We start from the raw sequence: 27,690 nt of genomic DNA on the forward strand, positions 1-27,690 counted from the left end.
AAGGGTGAATGTGGCTTAGATCTTCTTCAAGAGAAACGTCTCCAAGGACAGCAGCTGTTGGCCACCAGCTTTGTACAAGGTCATCAAATCTGGGGAAGTATTTTAGTCAAGGTCACTCTGTCCCTGGAAAGCTCCTGGCCAAGAGCTGAGTATGATGTGATTTGGGGCCTGGCTGTTTCTACCCCATGTGGGAGTCCTCTCTGGGTGGTCTGGGGGTCTGAGCTCCCCTATTGGCTGGCTGAGAATTTCCCATAGCTACACTGTGGTGGGAGGTTCTTCCCCTCCCACTCCTCCTCCTTTAGCAGATGTTATACTGCATTGTGACCCAGAGGCCAGCCCTGCCTATTCCTGCTCCCTTCCCATCATCCCAGGCATCTTTCTCAATACATCTCTCACACTTCTAGCCTCATCTAGCTTGGTGCCTGCTTTGGAGAGGGCATTAACTGACTTATGTGGGAATACTCATGCAACCAATGAAATTCAGAAACCAAAGAAGAGGGAAGGGAAAGCCTAAAAATGAATGTGAGACCCCAGAAATAATAAATGCTTGTGAAAATAGGGCAATCTCTTGCTTCATTTCAATGGTGGTTGGGGAGGTAGGACCATCTCCACTGTAGGAATACTTGGCTGGAAGTGAAAGTAATGTGAGCTAAAGAAAGCAGAGTCTTTTTGCAATAAGACTGTAACACTCAAGATAGATGAAGCCTGACACATCTCATGTTACAAAAATAAAAATAAGTTTCATAATCCTGAATTTAAACAAGTATGCTTTTTCTTACACAATGAAGACAATGCTGCAAGATCTAGTTGTAGGTTACTTTTTTTCCAATAGAAAACAAAGCAAAGCAAAAGTATTGCTTGAATCAAGGGAGGTCATTTTCCCGGAAGTAATTGATAAAATATTTACAAACTTTTCCCCCAACCAAGTTATTGGCTAATGCATAGGCCTGGACATGTGTGCTCTGGAGCCACTGAGTTGTGGGCTCGCTCCCTAGTGCCATCATTTACAAACCAAACAATAGTAGCTATTGATCCCTAACCCCGTTTCCCTATCTGTTAAATAATAATCCTGTCCTCACGGATCGTTACCAAGTTTACCTGAGACACTGTACATGAAGCTCTTAGGCCAGAGTCTGACTTAAAATATGCACTTAATTATTTTGGCTTTAGAAGCCTTACTTTTAAATCCTGTCCTCCTGAATTTTGTTTGTAGAATCATCATGCACCTGGTAAGACTGTTTTTAAAGAATACCGTAAGACACCATGTAGCTTCAAGAAACTGCACGCAAAGTCAAAGCAAAATCTTGCATTCAACTCAAGGTATCAGGATAATCTAGACAAATATAGTCCTCATGTTCTCTTAACTTCCTTCAACAGTTGCTTCTGTTTTTCAAAGCACCTGTTGATTGCGACAAACAAAGGTACAAAACAAGAACTTCAAAACTGCTTTGACAATGCTATTCAACAGATTGTTACTTGTCTTGCTGTCTTCTTGAAAATCCATCAGCATTAATGTTTTGTGTCTCCTTCTGAGAACTGTCACCTTTCAGAGATGAAAACAAAACCCTAGAAAAGGGTGAGCTAGCAAGGTGAGATGTCAGCTCTCAAAGTGACAGAAGTATTTGCTTCTCTGTGTGATGTTGAAGCCAACATGCCAATATTTCATAGCAGAGCCTTCCTTGAGAACCAATGGAAAAAAACAGTATCGCATTCCATCCATCCATCCGTCTATGTCCTCTTTCAAGCAAACTGAAGGATCACCCAAGAGTTTGTTGCTTGGATTTTTTTTTTCCTGGAACCATTCTGTGGAGTTGAGCTCAAAAATTCATGTTTGACACAGATGCATCATCTAGTATTTCTCTACCTTCACAAACTTCTGAACCACCTGGAATTTTCTATGTTGATTCTTCAAGATGTATTTATCTGGTACCAGAAAAGGGGCACATTCAGCCATGAAGTAAATGGGGGGAAACCTGAAAGGAGAATGAAGGCCACTGCTGCAAAGGAGATAATAAAATTTGCCAGTGGGCAAGTTGACTGTCATCATCTGTTAATTACTCAAATCTTTCATGTCAGGCATTGTAGAAGAAAATTAATATTTGGACTTCATTCATTAATATTATGACTTTAAAAGTTTGCTTTTGATGTCACTTCCCTTTTGCCTTCTCTTCAGATACACAAGGCTAAATGCCAATAACCCTGTGCTGCTCGCCCTACCAAAGGGACTCCTGCCTCAGAACTTGATCCTTTTCCCCTTCAACATTGGCCTCTTCTGAGTATCATTTCCAGCTAAAGTAATCTATGTGCAAGAAAAGTTGGCCATAAAATAGGCCAAGAGGTTAGTGTGTTACACATTTTTCTATTTTGACAGGTAATATGCCTCAACCAAATGTCAGACTTTGAAAGGCATCATTAATTATATTTGCCTCCATTTTTGGCAGATGGAACTCATCTCAAGCCCCTTGGGCCTTTAGGACTACAAGGGACTGTTCGCATTCACTCACCCTGAGCTTTGTGAGGGCAGGTATCTTGTCTTCTTGCTCCTTGCTGTAGTCACTAGCACATCGTAAGTGCTCAAACACGTGTTTTATGAAGGAACAATGAACCAAGGAAGTAAGTCCTCTGTGAGGATAGTCAGATCGAGGACTCTTTACTCAGACCCAACCAACCCACCACCAGATCCCTGTGGCCACGAAGATTGTTGTAGGGACTGACAAATGCCTCAGGTAGGTCCAACCAGAGGAAATCCCGGGCACTGTGTGCAAGCTCAGACGCCCCTCATCCCTCTTGCCACCATGAAGGGAGATTAGTTGGACCAGGTCCGTGGCATTGTAGAAGACCTGGATCGTGTTATGCCCGCAGCTAGGTCAACCCTAAAACCCTTCAGTTATACGGTCCACTAAATTCCGTTGTGTCAAAGGCAATAATAGTTGGATTTGCTGACACATGCTTTGGAAAAAGTCCAAAGTGAACCAGTTACTAAATAAATGCTATTGACTAACTTATGTCAGAAAATGCAGTCGATGCCATCGGGAGCAGGAAATGAATGTATTGTACTTATTTCTTGCTTGTAAATATTCTTCCTACTTAACACTACAAGTGGGAGTAATAAACTATCTTGTATGTTTGTCCCATATGTATATATATTTTTTTTCAATCACGCAGTATACTTTGATGCGGAAACTTGGCTCCAGTAAAATTAAACTGTGTTCATATTTTCTTTCAAATTGTTCACTCACCATCGCCCTTAATGTCTTCTCTGAGTCTCAGTTGCTCATTCGAAGCTGTAAGCTATGCATTTCTTGCCTTAAGCTCTAACATTTATTTTCAGCACTTCATGTCCTCAGTGATACCTAATTTCTACTTTTGTGCCCCTAATATATTAACTCTCTTAGATTTTTTTTCAGACATTAACTTCTTGTGTCTGGCTATTTATTGACACTTCTTGGATCTTAAGGCCAAGTGTTAAAAATGGAATCTTTACACACTTGTTTTGTCAACTGCTATGGTGAACGGTTATGGAAAAGCAAAACAAAACAGAATAAAACAGAAAAGAAAAGAAAAGAAAAAAAAAACTGCCCCAAAGAGATAACACGCAATTTCCGTTAGCTCCAGATGTTACACTTAAAGTTGATATTCTTAAGCATCTAATCTGTTATTTCTCCTTGCTAGAATATTTCAGCATTGCCCCAAATTTGATACTTCAGAAAGAGTATGACATATCTAATCAACCAGTGACTAATTTTCTCATTTTAGGTAGGAGGCACATGTTTTCTGAGCCTCAATTACCTTTATCTTCATAATGATGGAAGTACTTTCCAGGGTCGTTGTAAGAAATTAAAAGAAGATTAAAAATTTCAAAGTCACCTAGCAATGTGGCCAGTACAAATGGAAGTTGGACAAACATTAATTTACCAGGCAACTCCGTATCACTTTTTGTCTCTCGGTACCCAACTATAAAATAAATATCTTAATGATCAGTTTCCAGCCCACAGCACCATAAAGGAATATCAGTACAATTTGCTTATTTCCATAAGTGGACTTTGACAGTGATTGACATACGACATACCTCCAAATCCAGAAAAAACAAATTGCTCCAAAGTAAAGAAAAAAGAGCAAAAATAATTCATTTTTTTCTGTCATAATTATTGGTTGAGTACAATATAGAGTTTGGCAAATCTACTGAATACATTTACGGTTATTATGTCAAACTTCATAATATTTAAAATTTTTATGAAAGTTAGGGTTCAGGGCAATCATGGCTAGGGAGTTATGCTTGAAAAAAATGTAACTTTTTAAAAATCTTTTTAATTTGAGAGAGAGAGAGAGAGCACAAGTGGCAGAAGGGCAGAGAGGCAGACACAGAATCTGAAGCAAGCTCCAGGCTCTGAGCGGTCAGCACAAAACCCAACATGGAACTTGAAATCATGAACCCTGAGATCATGACCTGAGCCAAAGTCGGATGCTCAACCAACTGAGCCACCCAGGTGCCCCACAAATTTTTAATCATTTTTAATGATTAAACATTTTTATGATTTTATTAAATCATTTTAATGATTAACATTTTTAATCACAAAGTACTTATTGTCAATAGTTTGAGGTTGATCATGCTATGATTCACTTGATGCTTATTCATAACAATAAAATCCAAGATATAATAATAAATTCATTATTAATAATTAAAAATAATAAAAGTAAAGGAAGTGTGAGCAGGGAATAGAGATTGTTAACCTTTATCAAAGTTATATGCTTATTAAAGAGTAGGCATAGAACATTCTACAGAGCATCTTTCAGAGACTTATTTTTACTAAGACATGACAACTGCTTTTAAGATTAACATATGTTATTATCTATGGCACTATGGAATTTAAAATTAAAATATTTCCTATGTCTGTACATAAATAAGATTTTCCTGCTTCTTAAAGTGTCATGGCTTGAAGAAAAGAGGGTATAGGGAAAATTCAAATCAAATCGTGATATTCAGATTCAACTTAGAACATAGTTTACAGAACTTCACATCGTGGGAGATCTTTTCCAAAAATTCAACCAAAGACGGGGAGGTTCTAGAAAATATATTTTATTTGTGTCTTCAAAACTGACATAAGCTTTGAATGCGGTTTGAGAACATGCCAACTTTTTACAAATGAGTTTAGCTAACCATATGTGGCTCATTTTTTCCAACCTAGAAGTGGAAACTAGAAATACAGAATGTTAACATTTAATGGCCTTGAACCTCCTCAGCAGACAGGGCTAACTTCAGGCCAGTTTAAAGTATAATATGGGTTTGGCTTTCTCAAAGGTATAATTTTTACAGAGGAAGAAACAACTCTACGTTGAGGCATTTAATTCATTTACTCACTATTTATTCAAAAAGTATCCGAGGACTTACTTTCTGGCCGTGACCAAAGCCCAGGGGTCAGTATCCTCAGGGAACCACAGGCTATTGAACCAGCATGATTTCAGCACCATGTGGTTGGATGTGCTCTTAGAGGAAGTACAGAGCAGGTGGAATGGAAGAACGAGTCGTGAGGTCCTGACCATGACGGAGGGGCTGGGAAGTCCCATGGAGGAAGTGGCTTTTCAGCTGATACAGAGCATGAGTAAAACTTAATCAGAAAAGGGAGAGAAGTGGGGAGAAGAGAATTTGTGTGTTGACCGTGAGGATCTAGAGAAACCAAAAAATTATAGAGGTATTTGGGCAGAACTTGATCGAACCTGTTTGTTTTGTATTCCCAAAGGCTAGAATGATGCCTGGCTCAAAGAGGTCACCCAATAAATATTTATTAAATGAATGAATGCAGAAATATATGATTGGAAAAGTTCAAGAGTAACTCCTGGGTTTCTTAACCACCCGGATGGATGATAATGTTTTTCTTTTCTTTTTCTTTTTTTTTAACGTTTATTCATTTTTTTTAAATTTTTTTTTTAACATTTATTTATTTTTGAGACAGAGAGAGACAGACCATGAGCGGGGGAGGGTCAGAGAGAGAGGGAGACACAGAATCTGAAACGGGCTCCAGGCTCTGAGCAGTCAGCACAGAGCCCGATGCGGGGCTCGAACTCACATACCGCGAGATCGTGACCTGAGCCGAAGTCGGACGCTTAACCGACTGAGTCACCCAGGCGCCCCAACGTTTATTCATTTTTTGAGAGACAGAGAGAGACAGAGCGTGAGTGAGGGAGGAGCAGAGAGACAGGGAGACACAGAATCCAAAGCAGGCTCCAGGCTCAGAACTGAGAGCACAGAGCCCGATGTGGGGCTCGAACTCACAAACCGTGAGATCATGACCTGAGCCGAAGTCGGGTGCTCAACCTACTGAGCCATCCAGGCGCCCAGGATGATAATGTTGTTCAATGACAGTCTGCACTATTTCCCATATAGTCTCCATTTTCTTAATTTATGATAAAGGAGGAAGGAAAAATCTGTGAGTCCTCAAACATTATTAATTCCTGTCCTTGTTAGAAGAGTTAATAATTTGAATTCAAGGATCAGCTTAATCCCCTCTTCTCCGTCTCCACTGTCCTGCTTTGGTTTAGATGCTCATCATTTCTGGGTTCAATTAATGCAATGGCTTCTTAGCTGATCTTTTTTTTTTTTTTTTCCACATTGCTGCCAGATTATCCTTGTAAATGCAGATTTGTTCATGTCACTCCCTAAATTAAAACTCCCTGATGGCTTTTCCATTTCTTCGGACTAAAAATGTGCAATTTCATATAACACTCAAGGTCTTTCAAATATTCAGATCTTATGCTAAGTCTCAACTGCGACATTGTCCCTCCTTGATTTTAAGATTATCCTGATATAACATGTTCCCACCTTCACTTTGTTCCAGATTGTTGACTCAAAGGTAAAGTTCAAGACCAACCACATGTCAAGTGTGGCAATGAGTCTTGAGGAGACAGACAGGTTACATCATGACCCCAGGCAGCAGTCACGCTGCTCTGTCTTCCTGAACTTCTTCCTTTGGCTAAATCATGTTTTAAGATCTAATTCAGATATAGTAGTCTCTTCGAAGGAGGCTCCCATTATCAGCCAGGCTTTATCAAAGTTGAACTCAATTACCTCCCGTCTGGGCTGTCAAGGGGTTCTGTGCTTCTCCATATCAGAGCCCTTCCTTTATGGCACTCTACAGTTGTCATCTGTGAGTGGACCTCCTCTATTGGTCTGTGAGCCCCTTGAGGGACAGACCATCAACTATTTCCAAAAAGAAGAAAGTAGGTAGGGATAATGGAAGGGAGGGAAAGATATGACTCATGAAATATTGTTTGATATTTTCGGGAACCTTCTCTTCTTTAATTTTTTTTGGCTTAGGATTCCCCAACCATTATTGGAAGGATAAAAGCTGAAATGACACTATGAGACTCAGGTAAGATTATCCAAGAAGTATTTTCACTGTTAAAACAAAATGGAAGCGGGGCGCCTGGGTGGCTTGGTCGGTTAAGCGTCCGACTTCGGCTCAGGTCATGATCTCACGGTCCGTGAGTAGTTCCAGCCCACGTCGGGCTCTGTGCTGACAGCTCAGAGCCTGGAGCCTGTTTCAGATTCTGTGTCTCCCTCTCTCTCTGCCCCCCCCCCCCCCGTTCATGCTCTGTCTCTCTCTGTCTCAAAAATAAATAAACGTTTAAAAAAAATTTTTTAATAAAAAAAAAAACAAAATGGAGGCTCTTAATAGCTACCTGTCATATTGTTTGTAGATAATTTTTATTTTATTTAACAGATCCATGGGTTAGATTGGATTCTTCTTTAACTTTGTAAAACATATTGATTAACAGCCATAGCATTGTAAATACCCATAGTCAACAGGCCAAGCTCTCTGGCACGTCCACACACGTATGTTCTAGAGACTAAATTGTAACTGTGTGCTTCTGAGAATTAGTTATGTTTGCTGTCAATCCTGCTTATGTCTACTGTGCTTTGGGCCATAGCTATATAGTTTTAAATATTATATAAACCAAAGAATATGAGTGTGAATAATTAGTGAGAATTTCCCTAGGAACTCTGTTGAAAAACTCTGTTGACTGCTTCGAAGATTCTCAATAAAAGGAGACTTAATAAAAAAAAAAAAAAAAAAAGGTCTACATGGATGACATGAGATTAAGGTAAATCTGTGAAATCTAAAAGGACTCTGAATTGTGCTTGTTTTTCCAAATGTCTTGAAATTCTGGCACTGCTTTTAAGAAACTGAAGCCACATTAAAAAGGGAAAACTAATGAGCACATATTAAGCACGAAGTTTTTATAGAAGCGGAATCGGGGAAAACGTACACAAGCGAATGACTCTGTTGCAAAATTTGGTGAACGATGTGTATTGACAACCTTGAATTTTAGAAAGTTTTGTATGTGCAGGGCACCTGGGCGACTCAGTTGGTTACGCGTCCGACTTCGGCTCAGGTCATGTTCTCGAGGTTCGTGGGTTCAAGCCCCATGTCAGGCTCTGTGGTGACAGCTCAGAGCCTGGAACCTGCTTCAGATTCTGTGTCACCCTCTTTCTCTGCCCCTCCCCCACTGGGACTCTGTCTCTCTCTCTCTCAAAAATAAATAAACATTAAAAAAAATGTTTTTAAGTGTTGTATGTGCTTATGTGTTTCTCTTCTTGATATTTCTCTATTTTTTTACTTTTGTTCAATCAGGTCTCAATTATATTAGATCTTCTATATTCATATTCTACAAATAAATCCGCTAGCAAAGAACCTGGCATATAGTAGATAGTAGAGGCACAGTAAGTCTCAAAAAATGTTGGTTTCATCGCTCTGTCCTTCCCCTAATATTATGCAAGACTTAAAGATAATTGATTCAAAGGAAGTTACTTTAGAAATAACCATTCTAAAACATCAAATTTTCCTTGATATATACTATTGCATACAGCCCAAAAAAATAATGCGGAATATTAATTCACTCGTGGAAAATTATTTAAGCCATTACATTTTTAAGTCACTTTGGAAATGGACCCTGGAAGGAGAGCACATTTTCTTAGTGGTGATAGTGTGCAAAACAATGTTCTCAGTTCAGGAAAGAGCCAGACAACTCAGGAAAAGCAGCAGATTCCATGCTCTTCAGTACTACTTCAATATATTTTCTCTTCTGAGAAGTGACATATCAGTAGCTGGGAAACTACGGAATTTCCCAGACTAGATCATTACCTATGTCGCTACATTAGAATCTGACATCATCATTGAAAGCTGCTGATAATGTATGCAAAAATAGGAAAATTTATACCTCATTTTGTAGAGCCTATATTATCCAGGATATTGGCATAAAGGGATTGATATAGCCCAAAGTTACTAGACATGCATTTCACAGCCAGAAAAATGAGTTTTCCTTGAATCTGTAAAACTTCCAACGCCATAGTCACTCATTCATTTACCTTCTAGAAGAGAGATGATAAGATTTGCCAAGCCAAAGGAGAAGACTGTAATAAGAAAGCTTTAATGTCAGTTCTATCTCAAATGTGAGGCATTCACCCCTCGCAAAGATTTGTAGTATGCGCCTCTCTTGAAAATGGCATCTTAAAATTCAATGGAATGATGCTCTAAATTTCTTGAATAAAAGATCTCAAAACCTTTGTGGAAAGTACTATAGATGCAGAGTATTTGAGCACAGTGAAATGCCACTTGCAACATAGTCTGCTCCATTCCCAGAAAAAGTTTGTAGTTTCAACAGAGTTACGGGGTGACAGAGGAAAATTTCCTTTGGAAAGATCAGGAAACTCTAGACATGCCTGTACAGAACAGTGGTGGAAATGATCTCTCAATGCGTAAAAATACAGAGTTCTCGCATCTTCTGTATCAGGCCAACAATCACCCAATGTCTTCCTAGATAGTATTTTCAGATTATCTGAATTCAACTTAAAGTCACCCTTTTTAAGAGTGAGGGTGGCACTACATTCACCCATGGTGTACACCTTATCGTGACTCTTTCAAAGTTTTAAGACCCCCTGGTTTTGGTAAATCGCAGCCCAGGCCCTCAGCAGAGCACCCGCAGGTCTGTTTCACTGAGAAGAGTTTGCCCCCCAACGGGAGACTCCTTTGTCTTTCTCTCCAACGTTGAAGTTCTCCACATCGTGAACTGTGCCCTTTCTCTGGAGTCTTGACTCAATCTCCCTCAGTAGAATTTTTCACTATAATATGCTAATTCCGTAATCTCAGAGATTTTCCTTTTTGGGTGTTCAGATTCTTCTTTATCCCTTTACAGCTGTTTTCACTCTTCTTGAGCACAACTTTTTTCTGGAATGTCCCGTTGTTGTTGTTGTTATTTGGCTTCCCTGCCATCATCCTTTTTTACTTTTCATCATTTTCATTGCTCCTACTTAGTATCTTCACTGACTTTCTACCCCTCATGCTTCAGTACAAGTCAAGGTCCTGTTTTCCTTATTTCTCCTTTTTCCGACAAAAGAAATAGCATTTTTAAAGACTTGAACGCTCTTTATTTATATGATTTCGAATTTAATATTCCACTGTCTCTTGTAGCCTGAGACATATATTTGCTCTCCCTCTACAATGCTGGATATTTCCAAATGGATATTTCTTTGACACTCAAGGTCAATGTGAGCTCAGCATCATTTCCCTGTTCCTTCTATTGATACTTAGTCCTCTATAGGATCATCAGTCTATCAGTCACAGAGAACTAAACCTTCCAAACAATTTGACACCTAGTTTCTTCTTATATGCGTACATTCAACTGGTCAACAAATCCTTCCTCTTCTCCTTGGATTTCCTATTTTCCAAACCATCTGCAAGGTTCATATTAACTTTCAGGATTGACCACTAAGTGATACTCTTAATTGGATTCTCTATCTCAGTTTTCCCGAATACTAATCATTAACCTGAAAAAATAGTTATAAAAAAGAAATAGGATCACCCCACTTCGTTTCTCTAGAAATATGCAAAATAGAGTCCATTTCCTCTGTAAGGCAATTCAGGCTTTGCATGATCTGGCCCGACCTCCTTTCCAATTTTCTATCATCCACTCACATAGTTCTCTCTCCTGGGAGCCTTTCCTTTCCAAACTACATTTCCATTTGAAAAAAGTCATAATAGGGGTGCCTGGGTGGCTCAGTCAGTTAAGCAACTGACTTCGGCTCAGGTCATGATCTCGCAGTTCGTGAGTTCGAGCCCCGCGTGGGGCTCTGTGCTGACATTCAGAGCCTAGAGCCCATTTTGGATTCTGTGTCTCCCTCTCTCTCTGCCTCTTCCCCGCTCACGCTCTGTCTCCCTTTCCTTCAAAAATAAATAAACATTAAAAAAATTATAAGAAAAAAGTCATAATAAATTTCAAGTCCATCAGGGTCTAATCTGAATGTTGTGTCTTCCCTGAATATCATCCTTTCATCAACATGCTCTCTCTCCTTAGCTTGAATTTCTTTCGTATTACTTGTCACTTTCTGCCTTACATTATAGCCATTATATAAAACATGAGACTCTGGAATTTTTGAGGATGGGGATCAAACTTTGTTCATTCCTTTATATCCTATGGCATGTGGTATGCTTTTTTGAGCATAAAAAAGTAATGGGTTAATATTGAAGGATTTAAATTAAATTCACTCATTAATTAAAAGAAAAATGTTGTTAATTATATTCATGCATTATTTACAGGTGTATTAAAGTGTTACAACTATCTAGAAACTTTGCTTCACTAAAATAAGTCTGGCAGACCAATTTTTTTTTTTTTTAGTGCAAGTTTGGTTTGGAAAGAAGTGAGTAGATAAAGTGAAACAGAGAGAATAAGAACATTATGTTGTCCAGAAATTCCCAACTCCTAAAGAGAACTGAACTCAAGATCCACAACTGAATAGTCAAACCACTTTTTTTTTTCCAGGAAGTACCTACGAAGTGGGGAAAAAATTTTATAAGCTATGCATCTGCAGAGAAGGGCACTATAGATTACACACGCATTCACACACACACACACGCACACACTGACATACTCGGATACACACACACATAGTGCACACACATGCTTTTGCCAATCTTTTTTGGAAATTTTGTTTTTGGCTCTGCTCTTAAATCATCATGCGACCACTAGGGAATTCATTTCCAAATAGAGTCAGTCACTTTTCAAACGGGGTAGTAATACCTTAACCCAACAATCCCTCAGTATATTTGTGGCATTCCAGTGAGAATGTAAAACAAGGCCAGGTTATATTCATAAAGTGTTTTTTCCTGTTTGACAACAAAAATCATTTCACAAACCTTTCTATTGAATATACCACCTCTGCAAACTGGTAAAGCTGAGAACTGCACTCCTTGGTATTTTTAAAGTCCATTAAAAAAAATGCCTGCAGTTCTAAAAACCAACCTTCCATCCCTCATTCATAGAATCAATGTGACATGTAAATGTGAATCACTAGAGACGCTACTTAAGAACCAAATACTCATTCATGGATGCATTAGTTGCTCTAAATGGAGTAGCCAACGTGCGGTCTTTATCCCCAACAGGTTGTACATCCACTTAATGCACCCAAATGTAATAAGGTGATAGACTGAAAGACAGATGCTACGGATGGCCTACACAGAGGCCAGAAGCTTGGCTCCCTATTTTCTAGAATGACTTTCCGGGAACAAGTCACTTTCCCTGATTGGTTTCCTTCAGACAAAATAATTGAATCTAATGCTCTGTGTCAACGCAAGCACTTGGATTATTTGCTTTATGGTGCACCCCTTAGGGGCTTCAGGGTCCGGTGTTAAAATTCGCCTTTGATCAGGCCTCATCCTCTCTTACACATCTTTATTCATAACAAATTGGAAGCTATTATCACAACATATTAGCAACAGTTTTAATGCCCACGGTGCATCTTCAAATAAAAAGAAACAATTTCCTCATGATAATGGATGCAGTATCTTAGTTGGCCTCATTATAATATTTATCATCTGTTATTTGTCGCATGTGAGAGCACAATGAGCCGGTGCCTTACCCTAGTGAAAGATACACACCCCCTCAGGGCTTACAGTTTATTGGAGAGCACATTTAAATTCAAGCTCTACCTTATTAAAATAAATCCTTCTATGCACATCCAAGAAGACCAGGGAGATGTGACTTCATGGCTGCCTTATTGAAAAAGGAGTTTCTTATTTACTGAGGAATGGTTCAACTTAAGGAACATAATTAACTTAATGATTCCTTGGCAGTGTTCCCTGCCCCCCACCCTCCATTTGTAACTGTCATTTGCGGGCACCTGTTTCAGTTTTCTCTTAAAGAGTTTGCCTTGAAAAATATTAGGATTTGAATCCAGACTGAAATCACCAAAAGAGATTTCACTGGATTCATTTCATTTAAAAAATGGGAGATGAAATATTGTAAGTTTTAGATTAAATTGGGAATACATAAGACACAGTGTTAAATATTCACACATTCCCCGACCACTCAATTTCTTGATATCTCCTCCCAAAGATACCTTGTTTCTTCTTATCTCAGCTGCCACTCCTGAGGTCAGACCTGGACCTTTTGATTTCCAATACCTTCGCCCTCTCCATAAAGTCAATGTAAACATCTGCATTATTGACTACCAACATCTATCTTTCTGGCTCACTACCTCTGCTTGGCTAAGCTCAAGTCCTCTTTGTCATTTATTTGGCAACTCCTATCCACCGGGCTTTGCAATTTTCTCCGTATTCCTCCTCAATTGCTGAAAAGATTGCCTTGCTGTATACAGCTTAAGTTCATTATTATCACTCCCCAGCACATACCCTCAACGCCCTCATCCCTGTACTTCAGTGTTAATGTGAAAAGCTCGGGTCGGTCAAATGTGGCGTCATGGTCAGTTGGTTCAGGGGCATGGCAGGCAAGGTTGTCATCATCACATGCACAAGCGACCCCATGCAACCACCAGGTTTGGTGAGTAGCCTCCTCCCATCTCTTTGCCATAACATTACTAGGTCAGCCTACTGAAGGCCCATTTAAGGGGACGCCCCCTTGCTCCAATGCCCACAGCTGCATTTGATTCAAAAATATGTTATAATGTGACAACGCCAAACATTTTCAACCTTATTTTCTGCTTCTATACTCACCAATATCCATTCTCATCCGATGCCCTCCACCAAAATACAGACACCTGATTAATGAATCCATATCCAGTTAATTCATTAAACCCATTAATTCTTGAAGACCTGTTTGACACAGGCAGAGTGTTAGGTCCTGGTCGTTCAACAGAGAATGTGATATTTATCTTTCCCAAAGTGGGAGCTGGATGATCAGGATGGATACCACGAAGAGAGCAGTGACGTGAAAGAGAAAAAGAAAAGAAACCTCCTTCAGATGCCATCGAGTGACTAATGCATTCTTCTGGTGAAAGCTACCCTGCCCATTTCTTCTAATCCTACCTGTTCTTTAAAACCCAGCTCCAATTCATTCCCCAGTACCATTCAATCCAATCCCCCTGATAGCTGATTTCTCTAAGCTTCTCTAGTTCTTATGCCAGCAGAAGTGCAGAGAAGATAGACTTTATTCTTCTAATTCATTTCATAGTTTCAATGTTTTGTTCTCCAATAAGGTAAAGGTTCCTAAAGTGAGGTGGGGACCAGTGCCGTTTCGTAGGTTTGTTTTTAATAGTCTTCATGAAGTCTTGAACATGTGGGAGACTCTCTTTTCAGAAAAACTGTCCTATTAATGTTTCCTTCTAAATTATCAAAATAAGCACAGGTAAACATTTTACCACGGAGAGTTACATAAGCACCACTAATTGAATTCTGCGTGATGAGCAAAGGCAGTGCTTTGACTTTTTCGGGCCACATTTAGTGAGTTTAGATAAAGCTAATGCATTGTTTTTGGTAGGTATTATGAGTTTTTCCTAACAATGGTAGAAGAAACGCAGTCATAACAAGTTCTGTAGTTTTCTCTTGTGTTACATTTAAACTTTGGTAAAATCCGGGCAAACAAGACTCTTCCATAAGGATGGAGGTACAAATGCAATTGCATTGTGCACACCAGCTCTCTAAACAGAAATCGGTGTTTTCCACCACATCTTCCCACCCCACCTCAACCCCGAAAGCATCATTAGCAGGAATGGTAAATAATAGTAAACAACATCCCCTTAGACAGTACCACCAAGTTCAGAACACAAAACAAAACAAGACCGCACAACCGTACCTTGACAGATACATGTGGAAAGCCTGTTTGCAAATCATTTCTTCCAAACCTCTTTTACCCTCCGTAGGACCCAGTTTTCTGGAAGGAATGGAATGTCGTATCTTGATATCTGATATCTTCCTTCATAAGACACAAGCAGGCTCTGGAGCAGAAACGAATGGCTAATTGGGGGCAAGAAGGTGAATCCAGAAGAACTGGTCACCTCAAAGTAAAGCATTAGTGACTGAACTTGCACAACGGGCAGGGTTTGATGTGACTGAATGCATGATGGCGACTGAGTCATTCTTGCCTTTTGAAGTCATCCTTAAAATCAAGCGAACTAACACTTCCCATTTCCCTTCAGAGATACAGAGACTATTCACAGTAAATCAGGTGACAGAAACTTTGGTTCACATCCAGTTTTGTGGGGAGACACAGTCATTGAGTAATTTGTCTAGCTCAATGAAAGTCGGTGATCTATGTGTCACATTCCCTCACATGAGGGGAACTGCCAGTGTTCCCACCAACTTGGATTTATAAATCATTTGGTTTTTTCTTCCTTAGGAGCACTGAGTGTTGTCATACATGCCTTATGATGTGTTTCTACACACATACCCCCATTTTACAAATTAAATAACTGGATAACGAGGAACACAAACTAAAGAGAAGAGTCGGAGGTAAGATCACAGAGGCACCTGGAAGCATGGGCTCGATTCTCGGCCATTGTTAAGGGCTTGCTCTGAGTGGCTTGAGAAATGATAGGGAGTTTTCTCCTTACGTGCTGTGCTGGTGTGAGATAAACGTGACTATAAGCAGATGTCACTCTGCAGCTCCAAGTTCATGGCTCTACAACAACCCGAGCTTTTTCCTGAAACCGGGAATAGTGTCCTCACCCTACCAATATATTTTTGGGGAATGCATCTTAAACACACGTTTTAAAAAACAGAAAAGTTGTTATAAATGCGCACTTATTTCAGCAGTCCCTACTTTACTCTGTACCAAGCAAACTGACAGGATACCTCGTGGAAGTAACATCTAAATTAATCAGTCTTTTATATTTATGCAAAATACCTGTATTCCTCAAATGATATGTGTACCACAATGTCCTTGTGAATACACAGTATTGTGTGATTGGACCCAATTTATCAATGAAAGAACACACTCTGATTGGTAAATTGACTGGCAGACTCAATTCCAGAATGTTCCACGTCTATGACAATCTGCCTGTTTGTATCATGCCACATGACTTACATTTGAATGGAGGATTAATGACACCAGATAACTACATTTAATGAAATGTCACAGTGTATGGACTAAATTACTCATAATAATAATAATGATAGCAATAACAAAATTATAACCATCTATGTTTAAGACACTATCTTGTATATGAACTATCTCCATACAGCCATATGAATTAGGAACTATAATAGTCCCCATTTTGCAGATGGAAAGATGAACTTTAAGAAGCCTAAGTAACTTGTCCAAGGTCTCACAGTTTGAAATTAAGTTGGTTTTGAACCAGGCCTGCCTATCCCCAGAGCTTTTGCATAGTCTTAAAATGTATGGGACATGGGGAATTTTTTAAAGAAAAAAATTCCAAAAATAGTGTCTTAGAATATAGATATGCTGGACAAGATGGCCTCGTTCAAACAGGCTTGCCTCTCATGGCCCTGACATAGATGCTTCTCACAATCAACAAGCAGAGAGATAGTCACTGTGAGCTGTGGGCACCATAGGGACTTTGTCCTCCTATGACCCACCAGTCCCAGGTACCATGGACCAGCCAACACATGATAGGAACATGGACCTTCTCCTGGCCTTAACTACTCAGGGACACACTCTGACATTTATCTGCTCCATACAGGCCCCAGAATCAACCCACATCCTTTTGGTCCACACCAATACCTTCTCCACTGTTTCTGTCTATTCCTGTTCCACAGCCAGATGGGACACAGCTTTCCCAATTTTTACTACCTGATAATGTGCAGACAATGTATACTAAAAATAAAGAAAGTAAGTGATTAAATCATGAGCTCTTAGAGCCTGGAGAACTCTTATTGCTTTAGAAGAAGTGATATAGAATCTATGACTTTTATAGAGAAGAAAAGCCTTTCTGAGACCATACTCAACTGGAAATGTCACCTGCCCAAAGTTGAGACTCTAAGCATCTCTCATGACTTGAAACATCACTAACTGCAGAGTAAAGAACCCCAGCCCAACCCACTGGAGAGGAGCCATCTGGAGCAGACAGCTTTGCAGTATCCGCATTGGAGGAGGAGGAAATTTACAAAGTCCCTACCAAAGATAAACAATTGTAATGAAAACTGTAGAAATACACGGAATGAAGTTGCTATAGTTAAGTCTGATTTTCAAGAAATTGCTGAGAGATTGCACACTCAGACACTTAAACAACTCTGATGTAAAATCCGTAACAAAAGAAATAAAATACTTCAACACGGATGGGCGTGGTGGTGTTCAACACAAAATAAGATTGGTAGGTTGTAGGACCCAGATACCTAAGGAAGCAGATTTGAGTTTAATCAGCAATGGCACATTTCCTTTGACCACAGCCAGCTAAGGAATTCTCTAGCTCTTTAGAGAACAGTTGATTGAAATTTGATTCTTGCATTGTATGTTATAGAATATGTTACTTCTTGCTTATATAATTATGCTACAGGTAACAAATTATATGCAATAATCCTTCTGTAGTGTGGCAATTTTATTTAAACTTTTTTTTCCTAAGTCCTGTGTTAAGAACTCTTCAGGCATCTTTAGGAAGGGGTGTTGGATAGACTGGATTGCACTCAAAGACTCTAAGACTCTCATCTTGATTCTCATTCTGTCCCGATCATCTTGTGCATTAACTTGGAACAAGAATAATGTCAAGAAGTACTGATTAAATAATGGACCAAATAAATAATCTCACAAAAGTAGTCAAGAGAGTGATGCTTCAGGTAGGCAAACTTGAGATTCAACTTCTCTTAACACTGGTCATGTGACTCATTAGGCAAGTTTCCAGATGTATTTAAGGTTGTCTAATAATAAACTTTAGGACAAAGTTTGCCAAGTCCACATTTATGAAAAGACAAAGATATAACAAGATTTCAATCCACATCTTTGTCTTTTCAGTTATCTTTGTCTTTTCAGGGCTCCTGACAGAGTCAACCCTGTGTGAACTTCCCTTTCAGTCTCTGGATTGATAATCTTCGTCTTGGGTTACCTAATCCTCTCAAGCAACAAGGGTTCCTTGGTCTACTGGACATTACTGTTACCCAGAAGGTGCTACTTACAATATTTAATTTACAAAGAAAGTCAGGGAGATGTCCTTACATCTACAAGGAAAATCCCCAATGTTCTGCAAAACTAGTCTTTCCTTTCATTTAGCTACAAACATCCTAGATCACTGCTCTAAAGCATTATTCATGGAGATGCTTTGAAAATTTCTCTTCAAAGGATAATGATTGTGGGTTTCGTGTGCTGCTGCTAAGGGAGCTGAACAAGAGTCTTTATGTTGTAAGTAATCAAAGGGATACCTTTGGGACAACATCGCATGTTGAATGGTATAGAACAGAACAGAATAGAATGGAAATTGAATCTCAGAGCTAGAAGCTGCCCCAACCCCCAGAGTACTTAGTTCTGTGTTTTGTGAAGTGCTCTGACAGATAGAAGCCCCTCTAATGGGCAGTATGTGAATTAAGAGTTTCATAGTCAAGTCATGAAGAACAGACAAGTTAAAGACAGTTCAGCAGGTTTCTTAACTGCAGGTCACGAAGATAAACACCATGCAAATGTGTATTGTGACCGTCCAAGAAGATTTCACAGTTTATAGTTTCCCAAGCTATTTTGCTGGGAATTTCACAGAGCTATGAGCCTCCTCTGGGGAATGGACTTGTAGTTAGTGGTTTTCAAACCCGACTGCACATCGGATCCACCTGAAGACCTGTAAAAAATGGTAGTGTAAGGATTCATCCCCAGAGAGATCTATTATTTGGTCTGGGTCAAGGTCCTGGGCACTGGTATTTAAAAAGCCTTCCAGGGTCCCACGATGGGCAGCAGGGTTGAACCTCCCAATGCTTTCATGACCCCCACAAAATTTAGGGATTTGAGAACATACCCATTTCATCTCTAAAAGGGGCAATACATTATTTATCACACTTTAATAAGAGAGTCGATCAGAAATTAGAAATCCATTGTCTTATTTTATGATTCATTACCAGCTACTGGCAGATGGGACAGCTCATGTTTGAAAGAAAAAGAGGAAGCTCTAATCTGTGAGGAAAACTACTGCAAAAAAAAAAAAAATAGGTATGATGTGGACTTTGGAGTACGTGTGCAGCTGAGTGAGTGAAACTTCTTCTTTCAGCCGAGAGTTGGTGTCACTAGTCATTAATAGTTTTGTAGGTGGAGTTGGGACTGGTCTTGCCCCTGGATTCTTAGCAAAGCTATGCCGGAAACTATTCGTTTCCTTACCTGGATGGTGTACTTCCCTATTTACTGTGTGGTCTTGAGTTACCTGTTAAGGGAAGTCCTTGTTTCAATACTGCTGATAAACTCACACTCAGCAAGCATCATGGTGGAAGTCATTTCATGACAATTGTCTCACGGAGCTCTATAGGCCGTTGTAGAAATTGGCTGAAATATGCCCCAGAAGAGTGTCCCTTAGGAGGCGCACAAAGGGGTCACTCACCTGCCCAGATAAGTTTGGAAATAAAAGCCTATCCAAAGGATGAAATAAGAACTCCACTAAGTTTCCCTGATGGACTTACAAAGTGAACAGTCCAATTTTTTTTTTCTCAAATTAAATAAACAAAATCTGTTATCTTTTTAAAGGCCACGGATTATCATTCTCCTCCTGGCACTTGTGACTTCATTATGTCTATGCTGCCAAACGTGTTCCTTTTTTCCTACGTAGCAGCAGGATTATGGAATGGAAATCCACAAATTTTGATTTGAACTCTCTGATGGTCAATCGGTATGGGTCAAAAGAAAATTTTCGAGAGAAAAAAGACAGCTTTGCGAATGCTGAGACCGAATCCCTTTTCCCGTCCCGGCGGGCCCTTTCCTCTCCTCTTATACCAAGCATCCTGGGAATGAATGTCAGCTACGCTTCTGCCAATGCTACGAACAGATGTGCCACTGTGCATAAAGGTAGCGGAAGATCTGTTTAAAACACCGCCTATGGAATTGTCCCTGTGGGTGTGATTATAAGGGGGAGATGTTTGGGAGGGTGATGGAGACTAACAGAAAATGACAGCTATAAAAACCTTTGGATGCCTGTGAATAGACAGTACCACCAGAAATACCATAGGTTACCTTAGAAAGTGGGATGAAACCAGTCTATCCAAACTAACTAAAATTTGTATATAGATCTGTATTCGATCAAGTAGAAAGTTACCTAGGAGAAAGCAGGAAAGAGGCTCTCGGCTCAAGCAGCGGTCAAGGGAAGCTGTGAGGGCCCACTCTGGGCCTCTGTGGATTGTCTTCTCCCATCATGCCTGGCACCGATATGCGTTAGTGGCCAGGCGCAGGCCACGGTTTACTGACTCCCAGTGCAAAGCAGGGAGTGTGCCAAGATTGTCCTTCCCAGAGAGAGAGGGAAGGTGAGCCAGGCAAAGCCCACTCAGTACCCAGAGAGTGTCCAAGAGGATAGGAAGCAGCACAGGCAGAAGTGAGAGGCTGGCCTTAGTTACCAGATGGCACTCCATGATTTTTGTCTATGTGTGGTTTCAGAGGTGCTGGTGACCCCAGTGTTGTCTTTCTCCCATAGTACTGACTAACCCGTAGCTGCTAAGGCCTTTCCCACCACAAATTTATAAATGTGGGGATTTCTGGGGAACAGCTGGAACTCAGAGGAGGGAATAGCTATTATCCCGTAATGTTCTTAAAAGGGAGGGCCCAGAGACACCCAACTGTGAAGGGAAAGAGAGGAAGCGAGACAAGTAAATGTCATCCCAGAGCCTGAAGGAGGGTATTGTCTCCATCCAGCTTACCCCGAAGTGGGTTCTGATGGCTTTTTCTTTCTTCTATATTTTAATACAGCCGCAATCGCTTTCATTGAGGATAATGAATTTAGATGAGCGGGGGCTGGAAATAAATCCAGAGGTTGTTTCAAAGGTTACTTATGAGAAGCAGATGTCTCCATGGAGGAAATCAGTGGCATTTGGAAGCAGGGATCATGGGTACCTAATACCATAAGCCCAGCTCAGCAGTGGGCAAGGCTCAGTGCCTGTGCCTGCTTGCTCTCCGGGCTCCTGCACAGCGCCATTTGCACGGGTCTTCAGAGAATTCTCCGTCGCATCGAAGCTCAGAACATTTACCTCCTACAGATCTGCTAATAGCTGGCAGTTTTCTTCTCAGCTCATCTACCACCATAGCTCCCATCCTTGGCTATTCTTTCAAAGTGGGCTGTTGCCGGGAGCATAAAAACTTTCAATGCTTTCTTGGCTTCACTAACTAAGTCTCACTCCTGATGGATTTTTCACGCATGGCAACAAAGTTTCTCAAGAATCTGGGTCTCCTCTTTTTACCTGGGTCCTGAAATCACAGCCAGGAGAAGGACGTGTCACTCAGAAGATGATGGCTCTTCTGGCCAGGGAAGAGTAGGCAGGGAACAGGTGTTCCAAGTAGGCACCATGAGATGGAAAAAGTGAGAGCAAACCCTACGAGGCATAGGTTCCCAATGGAAGCAGGGACAGTTTTGCTCCCCAAGGGGCATTTGTCAATGCAGACATTTTTGACTGTCATGACTCCAGCAGGTATGGCTTCTGGCATCTAGCAAGTGGAGGCCAGGGATGCTGGTAAACATTCTGCAAGACATAGGACAGCTGGCTCTGCAGAGTTATTGCCAGGCATCTACCCTTGGGGCTCCCGAAATTTTGTGAGATGACGACACATCATCACTCTCCTTTTGTGCCCATTCTTCCGTCACTTCAGCAATTTGGAAAATATCCATCTTTTCCTTCCCAGTGTTGCTCTGAGTGTGGGGCCATGGGGTTCAGTTAGAGGGAGCTAAGTCAAAATGTACTCTCTGTACACTTCCTGACCCAAAGAACACCCCGTGTCCCGACACATACCGCTTTCCCATCGCTGTGTTGCTTTTAAACAGTCCTGCAGAAAACATCATAAAGCCAGAGCTAAAGGGAGTAAGTTAATCTTGGACACATCTTCCCCTGCTTCCTTCTGCAGTAACTTTTCCCAAAAAGCTATTGGGTTGGGGCGCCTGGGTGGCTCAGTCGGTTGAGGTTATAGTTCAGGTCATGATCGGGCAGTTCGTGGGATCGAGCCCCCTGCGTCAGGATCTGTGCTGACAGCCGGAGCCTGCTTGGGATTCTCCTTCTTTCTGCCCCTTCCCAGCTTGTGCGTGTGCTCATTCTCACTCTCTTTCTCTCAAAATAAATAATTAAACATTAAAAAAAAAAAGCTGTTGGGTTAAAGGAGGTACAGACCTAATGGTTCCTGTCAGCAACTCATTGTCCTAAGTACGTCAGCCCAAGTCCACGTAGGCCAGGCGGGTGAACCTAAACTTTAGAAGGTCTCAAAATTACCTGGAGGCCTTTTTAAAACCCATATTAATGGGCCTTCCACTTAGTGTTTCTGGCTTGATAGATCTGGCATGAGCCCCAAGAGTTTTCATTTCTAGCCAGCTCCCAGGTCATACTAAAGCCACTGGTGGTCCCAACCCCACACTGAGAACCACTGGACTAGGCTGACCAAGTTTGATTCTAAAGTTCATGTTCAAACAGCAACATTCAGGGGCACCTGGGTGGCTCAGTCGGTTAAGCATCCGACTTCGGCTCAGGTTGTGATCTCACAGTCTGTGAGTTCAAGCCCCGCATAGGGCTCTGTGCTGACAGTTCAGAGCCTGGAGCCTGCTTCGGATTCTGTGTCTCCCTCTCTCTCTGCCCCTCCCCTGCTCACACTCTGCCTCCGTCTCTCTCTCAAAAATAGATAAACATTACAAAAAAAAAAAAAAGACAGTAACATTTACAAATTGCATTTTAAAGCAGAGATTAACCTTAACCATAACTCTGAGGAAATTGAACATTCAGCTTATCGACATTAAGCAAGAGCATAAGGTCAAGTAGACAGAGTAAAGGGTGTCTGCATCTAAACACCTGAATTCTAGGCATGAGGGCTCCTTATCTGACACGCTATTTGAGCTAAGTAGTCTTTAATGAATCATTTAATTTCTGATCTTCAGCCCCTCATCTGCAACAGAGAGAAAATACTTGTCCTACCTACTTCACAGTGGCATGGAGATAATTAAATAAGATTTTACAAAATGATCAATGATGTCTCAACACTAGATACAAATGGACATAAGAATTCTTATTATTCACAAACTAGCCTGAAGCCACAGAAGCAAGTGGCAGAGCCCTGGAGAATGGTTTTGCTCTTAGCTCAGTACCATTGCTCACTGGAGACTGATGGCCTGGAAAAATACACACTGGAACACCATCCTTTCTGGAAATCTCCAGGATGTGCCCGCTTCCAGAGCTAAGAAAAAAGAACAGTGTAAACAAATCGATATAACTATTGTTCGCTTACACACTACAACCGAGCTTCTTAGAATACCTGGGCACCCAATGTTTCCCATGGCAACGTGGAATACCCAGGTCCATCAAGCACCCTGCTAAAGAGCTAATTTCTCTAAACACTTGGTGATCATTTATTAAAATGGTGGAGGAAACATCACTGCTTCTTAAGTCAGAGATCCCAAGACTCTCACGTTTTCCTCGCAAATCACAACCCCCAAACGCATCTTAGCATATGTGAGTCTTTTGATTTTAAAAATGACATTCATGGGGTGCCTGGGTGGCTCAGTCAGTTGAGCATCCAACTTTGGCTCAGGTCATGATCTCACGGTTTGTGAGTTCGAGCCCCACGCCGGGCTCTGTGCAGACAGCTCAGAGCCTGGAGCCTGTTTCGGATTCTGCGTCTCCCCCTATCTCAGCCCCTCTGCCGCTCATGTGCTCGCTCTCTCTCTCTCTTTCTCTCAAAAATAAATAAATGTAAAAAATATTTTTTAAAATGACATTCATTTAAAAATATATTTATTTATACATTTAAAACCAAATTAAACCTCAGTGCCCTCCATGTATTGATGATTTATCTAGTTCCTTAAGTGAAAGAGTCTAATACTTGATAGCATTTAAAATAATTTAAGATACACTTTTCAAGATACTGTTTTCCCGGGCCTGAAACAGAGAAATGGCTATAACGTTTTTCCTCATTTAGCAATTACATTATCAAATTATTTCTGCATGAAACTTTTAGTGACTCAAACCTAAATAAAACCATTTCAGTTCTCCATATAAAACTTAAAATTAACAAAGATTTGGAGCACTGAGTTCAATATTTATTTAGAGGCAATTTTCTTCTTAGGTATACCATTACTCATATATTATTATGTAAAATAGCATGTGTATGTGTCTGTATACCCTTCATACCCTTTCTGTGCATGGCTCTTGTCAAATTTACAAATGATTATAAAAGGAAGTTATTTTGACCAGTATTTTTGCCCAGTGTTTATGGGTTCCACAAATAGCTCTAAAACTAAGCATGAAAACCACACTTTTCCTTTTTTAAAGTTTCTGCTCAGATCAGGGCAGACATTATGAGTAATGCTGAATTAATTTCATTTTTAAACAATTAAAAATAAATGACGGATTTTCACATCACTCATCATCTGCATACAAATTAGCAATGCAGAAAATTCACACAGGTGCACTCTAGCAACACAGCATTAGGAAAACATAAGCTAGTTTCTTCTCGATAAGAAGATGAGATATTTACCAGCTATCTGAAGAAGTCCTGAACAGTCCACGGGATCCCTGAAATAATGCGTCCACGGGCTTCATCCTGCCTCTATACAACATTTCATCCATTTCTCTCTCCCATTCCAACCCTATTGTCCTTCCTTTTTGCAGCAATACTGCATATTTGTTTACCTAAGTCATTTGCTCAGGTGGGGCCGGCTGGGGAAAAGAGCCACCTTAGGGATTCCAGCTCAGAGACCAGGAGGCGGGAGCTTGTGTTCTAAAGAAGTAACTATCCTAGGAAGGGAGGGACGGGTGGCAACAGGGAGAATGGGCATGTGAAGCATACAAAACAACATTCTGGAAGGTTCAATTTTCTGTGGCAACTGAGGAAAGAGGGATGAGGAATGTGGGTAAGGGGTGCATCCTGGAACCGTCAGGGAAATTTCACTGCATCTTTCTATTGAAACAGCTCATTTATCCATGATTATGAGGCCCACCTTCCTTTCAGATCCCTTAACCTATGGCTGACAGAGTGAAGCAGGAGGAAAGATATTAAGTAGCCTCATAGTTGACATGATACATAATGACAGCAACAAAGGCCAAGACCACGGGACAGTGCAGAAGAGTCAGGGCGCACAGGCCAAGAGCAAGTGTGCCCAGTGCGGGTGTGGAACACGGTTTTCAGCCCCTTTCCCTCTCAGACTGGTCACCACATCCACACAATTAACGACTCTAGAGGCAGCACAACAAAACTTTTATAGGCAAAAGCAGATGGAAAGATGTTTTGTCATGGAAAAAATCCTTAGTAACACTTCTTCTGTCAAATTGCAGGTATTAGCGAGGCTAAAGCGTTTTGAAATCCATTTAGTAGGTCACTATCAGAATTTCATTTGGAAGGGATAGAACACAATAGAATAGGAATTGGCATCAGGCTTCCCGTATAAGGGTGAGAGATTTTTGTGTACTGTTGCTTTATTTAATTTTACTCTCATTACACTCTCTCATAATGCTGTGCCAGCCTTTTTGATCGATTACTACCGTTGCCATCGCATCTGTGTGTGTGTGTGTGTGTGTGTGTGTGCATGCGCGCACATGCACCCGTGCAATTGTGGTTGTCCTTTTGATGTCTCATTCCTGCAACTAAATCACACACTGCAGGGTTTCAGTGTTTGCCTCATTCTTATCTCCAGCATTTAGCACGATGCAGGGTCAAACCGGGAATGAAAAATATTTATTGAAGACATAAATAACTGTCTGAGAGGCCTTGCTTCCTAAAGGCTCACTTTGAACCAGAACATCACAAACCTTTTCTAGTTTATATATTTGGTTTGCAATACAAGTCATATCTAGTGATCTTTAAAATTTTCAGAAATCCTCCTTTACATCATTGCTTAAGGGAGAGAGGTGGCTCACAAGTTAACACTATTAATTTAAATCCCAACGTCGGCCGAGGTTGAAAAATGGAAAAATTATAACAGGCCCCCCAACTGTGTTCTCTCTGCTCCTGTTCTTAATCCATTCAGTTCTTTATTAGGACATCACAAGGTTCAGACTTCAAAAACTAGCAACAAAATTTAGAACAAAAACATAAATACAACAAACTGCATTCATTCACTAGGCTTACGGCAGTAATTTCCTTCCAAAGCATTTGCTAATGAAAATAGTGATCATTAGATGAACTGACAATAACTAGAGAACAAAAAGTAATAATCATGACTTACCAACTTAATGGTGAGATTTGATGGTTGATAAACGACAGAGTCACAAGAGGTACATGGATAACCTGATTGCTTCTTGAGAGAAGATTAATTATGTAAGGCAGGACTTTTAATTGATACACATTTCTGATTAAAAGGCATTGTTAAAGGAAAACTGGAGATCAGTAGTCACCTTCCAATTTTTCTGTTATTTCTCCCTTGGATTTCATGGCACCTAAATTAAGAATCATTCTGAAATTTCAAGGAGATGTCAATGTAAGGAGGACAGGAAGGTCTCTTGTTGAATTATAACAGTCCTTACATTACATCAAACAAGGAAGTTGTAAATAAACAACAGGGTTGTTTACTCTAACTTTAAGATAGTTAACACTTGGATCTTATACTTATTATAAGTATAATAAGTATATTATTATATATACTTATATATATAGTATATAATATTATAAGAAACTTGTTACTTGGATCATGATATTGAGCTACTTTACAGCAACTTTTGGGGCACCTGGGTGGCTCAGTCAGTTAAGCGTCCAACTTCTGCTCAGATCATGATTTCAGGGCCAGAGGGTTCGAGCCCCGCGACGGCTCTGTGCTGACAGCTCAGAACCTGGAGCCTGCTTCGGATTCTGTGTCTCCCTCTCTTTCTCTGCCCCTCCCCTGTTCATACTTTGTCTCTCTCTGTCTCTCTCAAAAAATAATAAACATTAAAAAATTCTAGCAAATTCTTTAAAACATTTTTTTCTAACTTAAAAAACAAATGATGCCAAAAAATTATCTTCGCGTCGTTCTGGTCATACCAAATAAGTTTTAAGTCATCTCAAAGACAACCCTAGAGATGGAATTCTCCTGTTTCAACATCTTTAATGGACCTACCTTGCCATATTTTTCGGTTTTGCATTCAACATCCTCCTTGATATCCCCTCAGCCTACTTTGCCACACATGGCCTCACGATATATCCTGTATCAATCATGCAAACCACTTCTCGTTTTACAAAACCTGCGTTCTTGTTCCTCAATTATCACTTCACACTCTCCCCTGCCAGTCTCCCTTGAACGAAGTACACCCGTCCTACTGAAAACATACATTTCTTCAAAGGCTAGCTCAAATGCCCTTTTACTTAAGAAGTATTCCTTAAGGCCGTCTGGTTGAC

The 27,690-nt window shown here is 40.4% G+C and overlaps 1 protein-coding gene across 5 annotated transcripts in view; it reads right to left on the reverse strand.

Annotated features, from left to right (window-relative positions):
* The window catches only part of NYAP2 (neuronal tyrosine-phosphorylated phosphoinositide-3-kinase adaptor 2), a 254,263-nt gene that overhangs the window by 157,152 nt on the left and 69,421 nt on the right, over positions 1-27,690 (reverse strand). The window contains exon 1 of one of the 5 annotated variants that reach the window (XM_060623921.3): positions 15,082-15,340. The exons of the other annotated variants lie outside the window; for them this stretch is intronic. Coding sequence (XP_060479904.1) covers positions 15,082-15,119 — 38 coding nt within the window. The 5' untranslated portion in view covers positions 15,120-15,340. Of the gene's footprint in view, positions 1-15,081; positions 15,341-27,690 lie in introns of those variants that run through there. 5 annotated transcript variants of the gene reach the window in all.

Source organism: Panthera onca, chromosome C1, assembly GCF_046562875.1.
Source record: "Panthera onca isolate mPanOnc1 chromosome C1, mPanOnc1 haplotype 2, whole genome shotgun sequence".
NCBI classification, from domain to species: Eukaryota; Metazoa; Chordata; class Mammalia; order Carnivora; family Felidae; genus Panthera; species Panthera onca.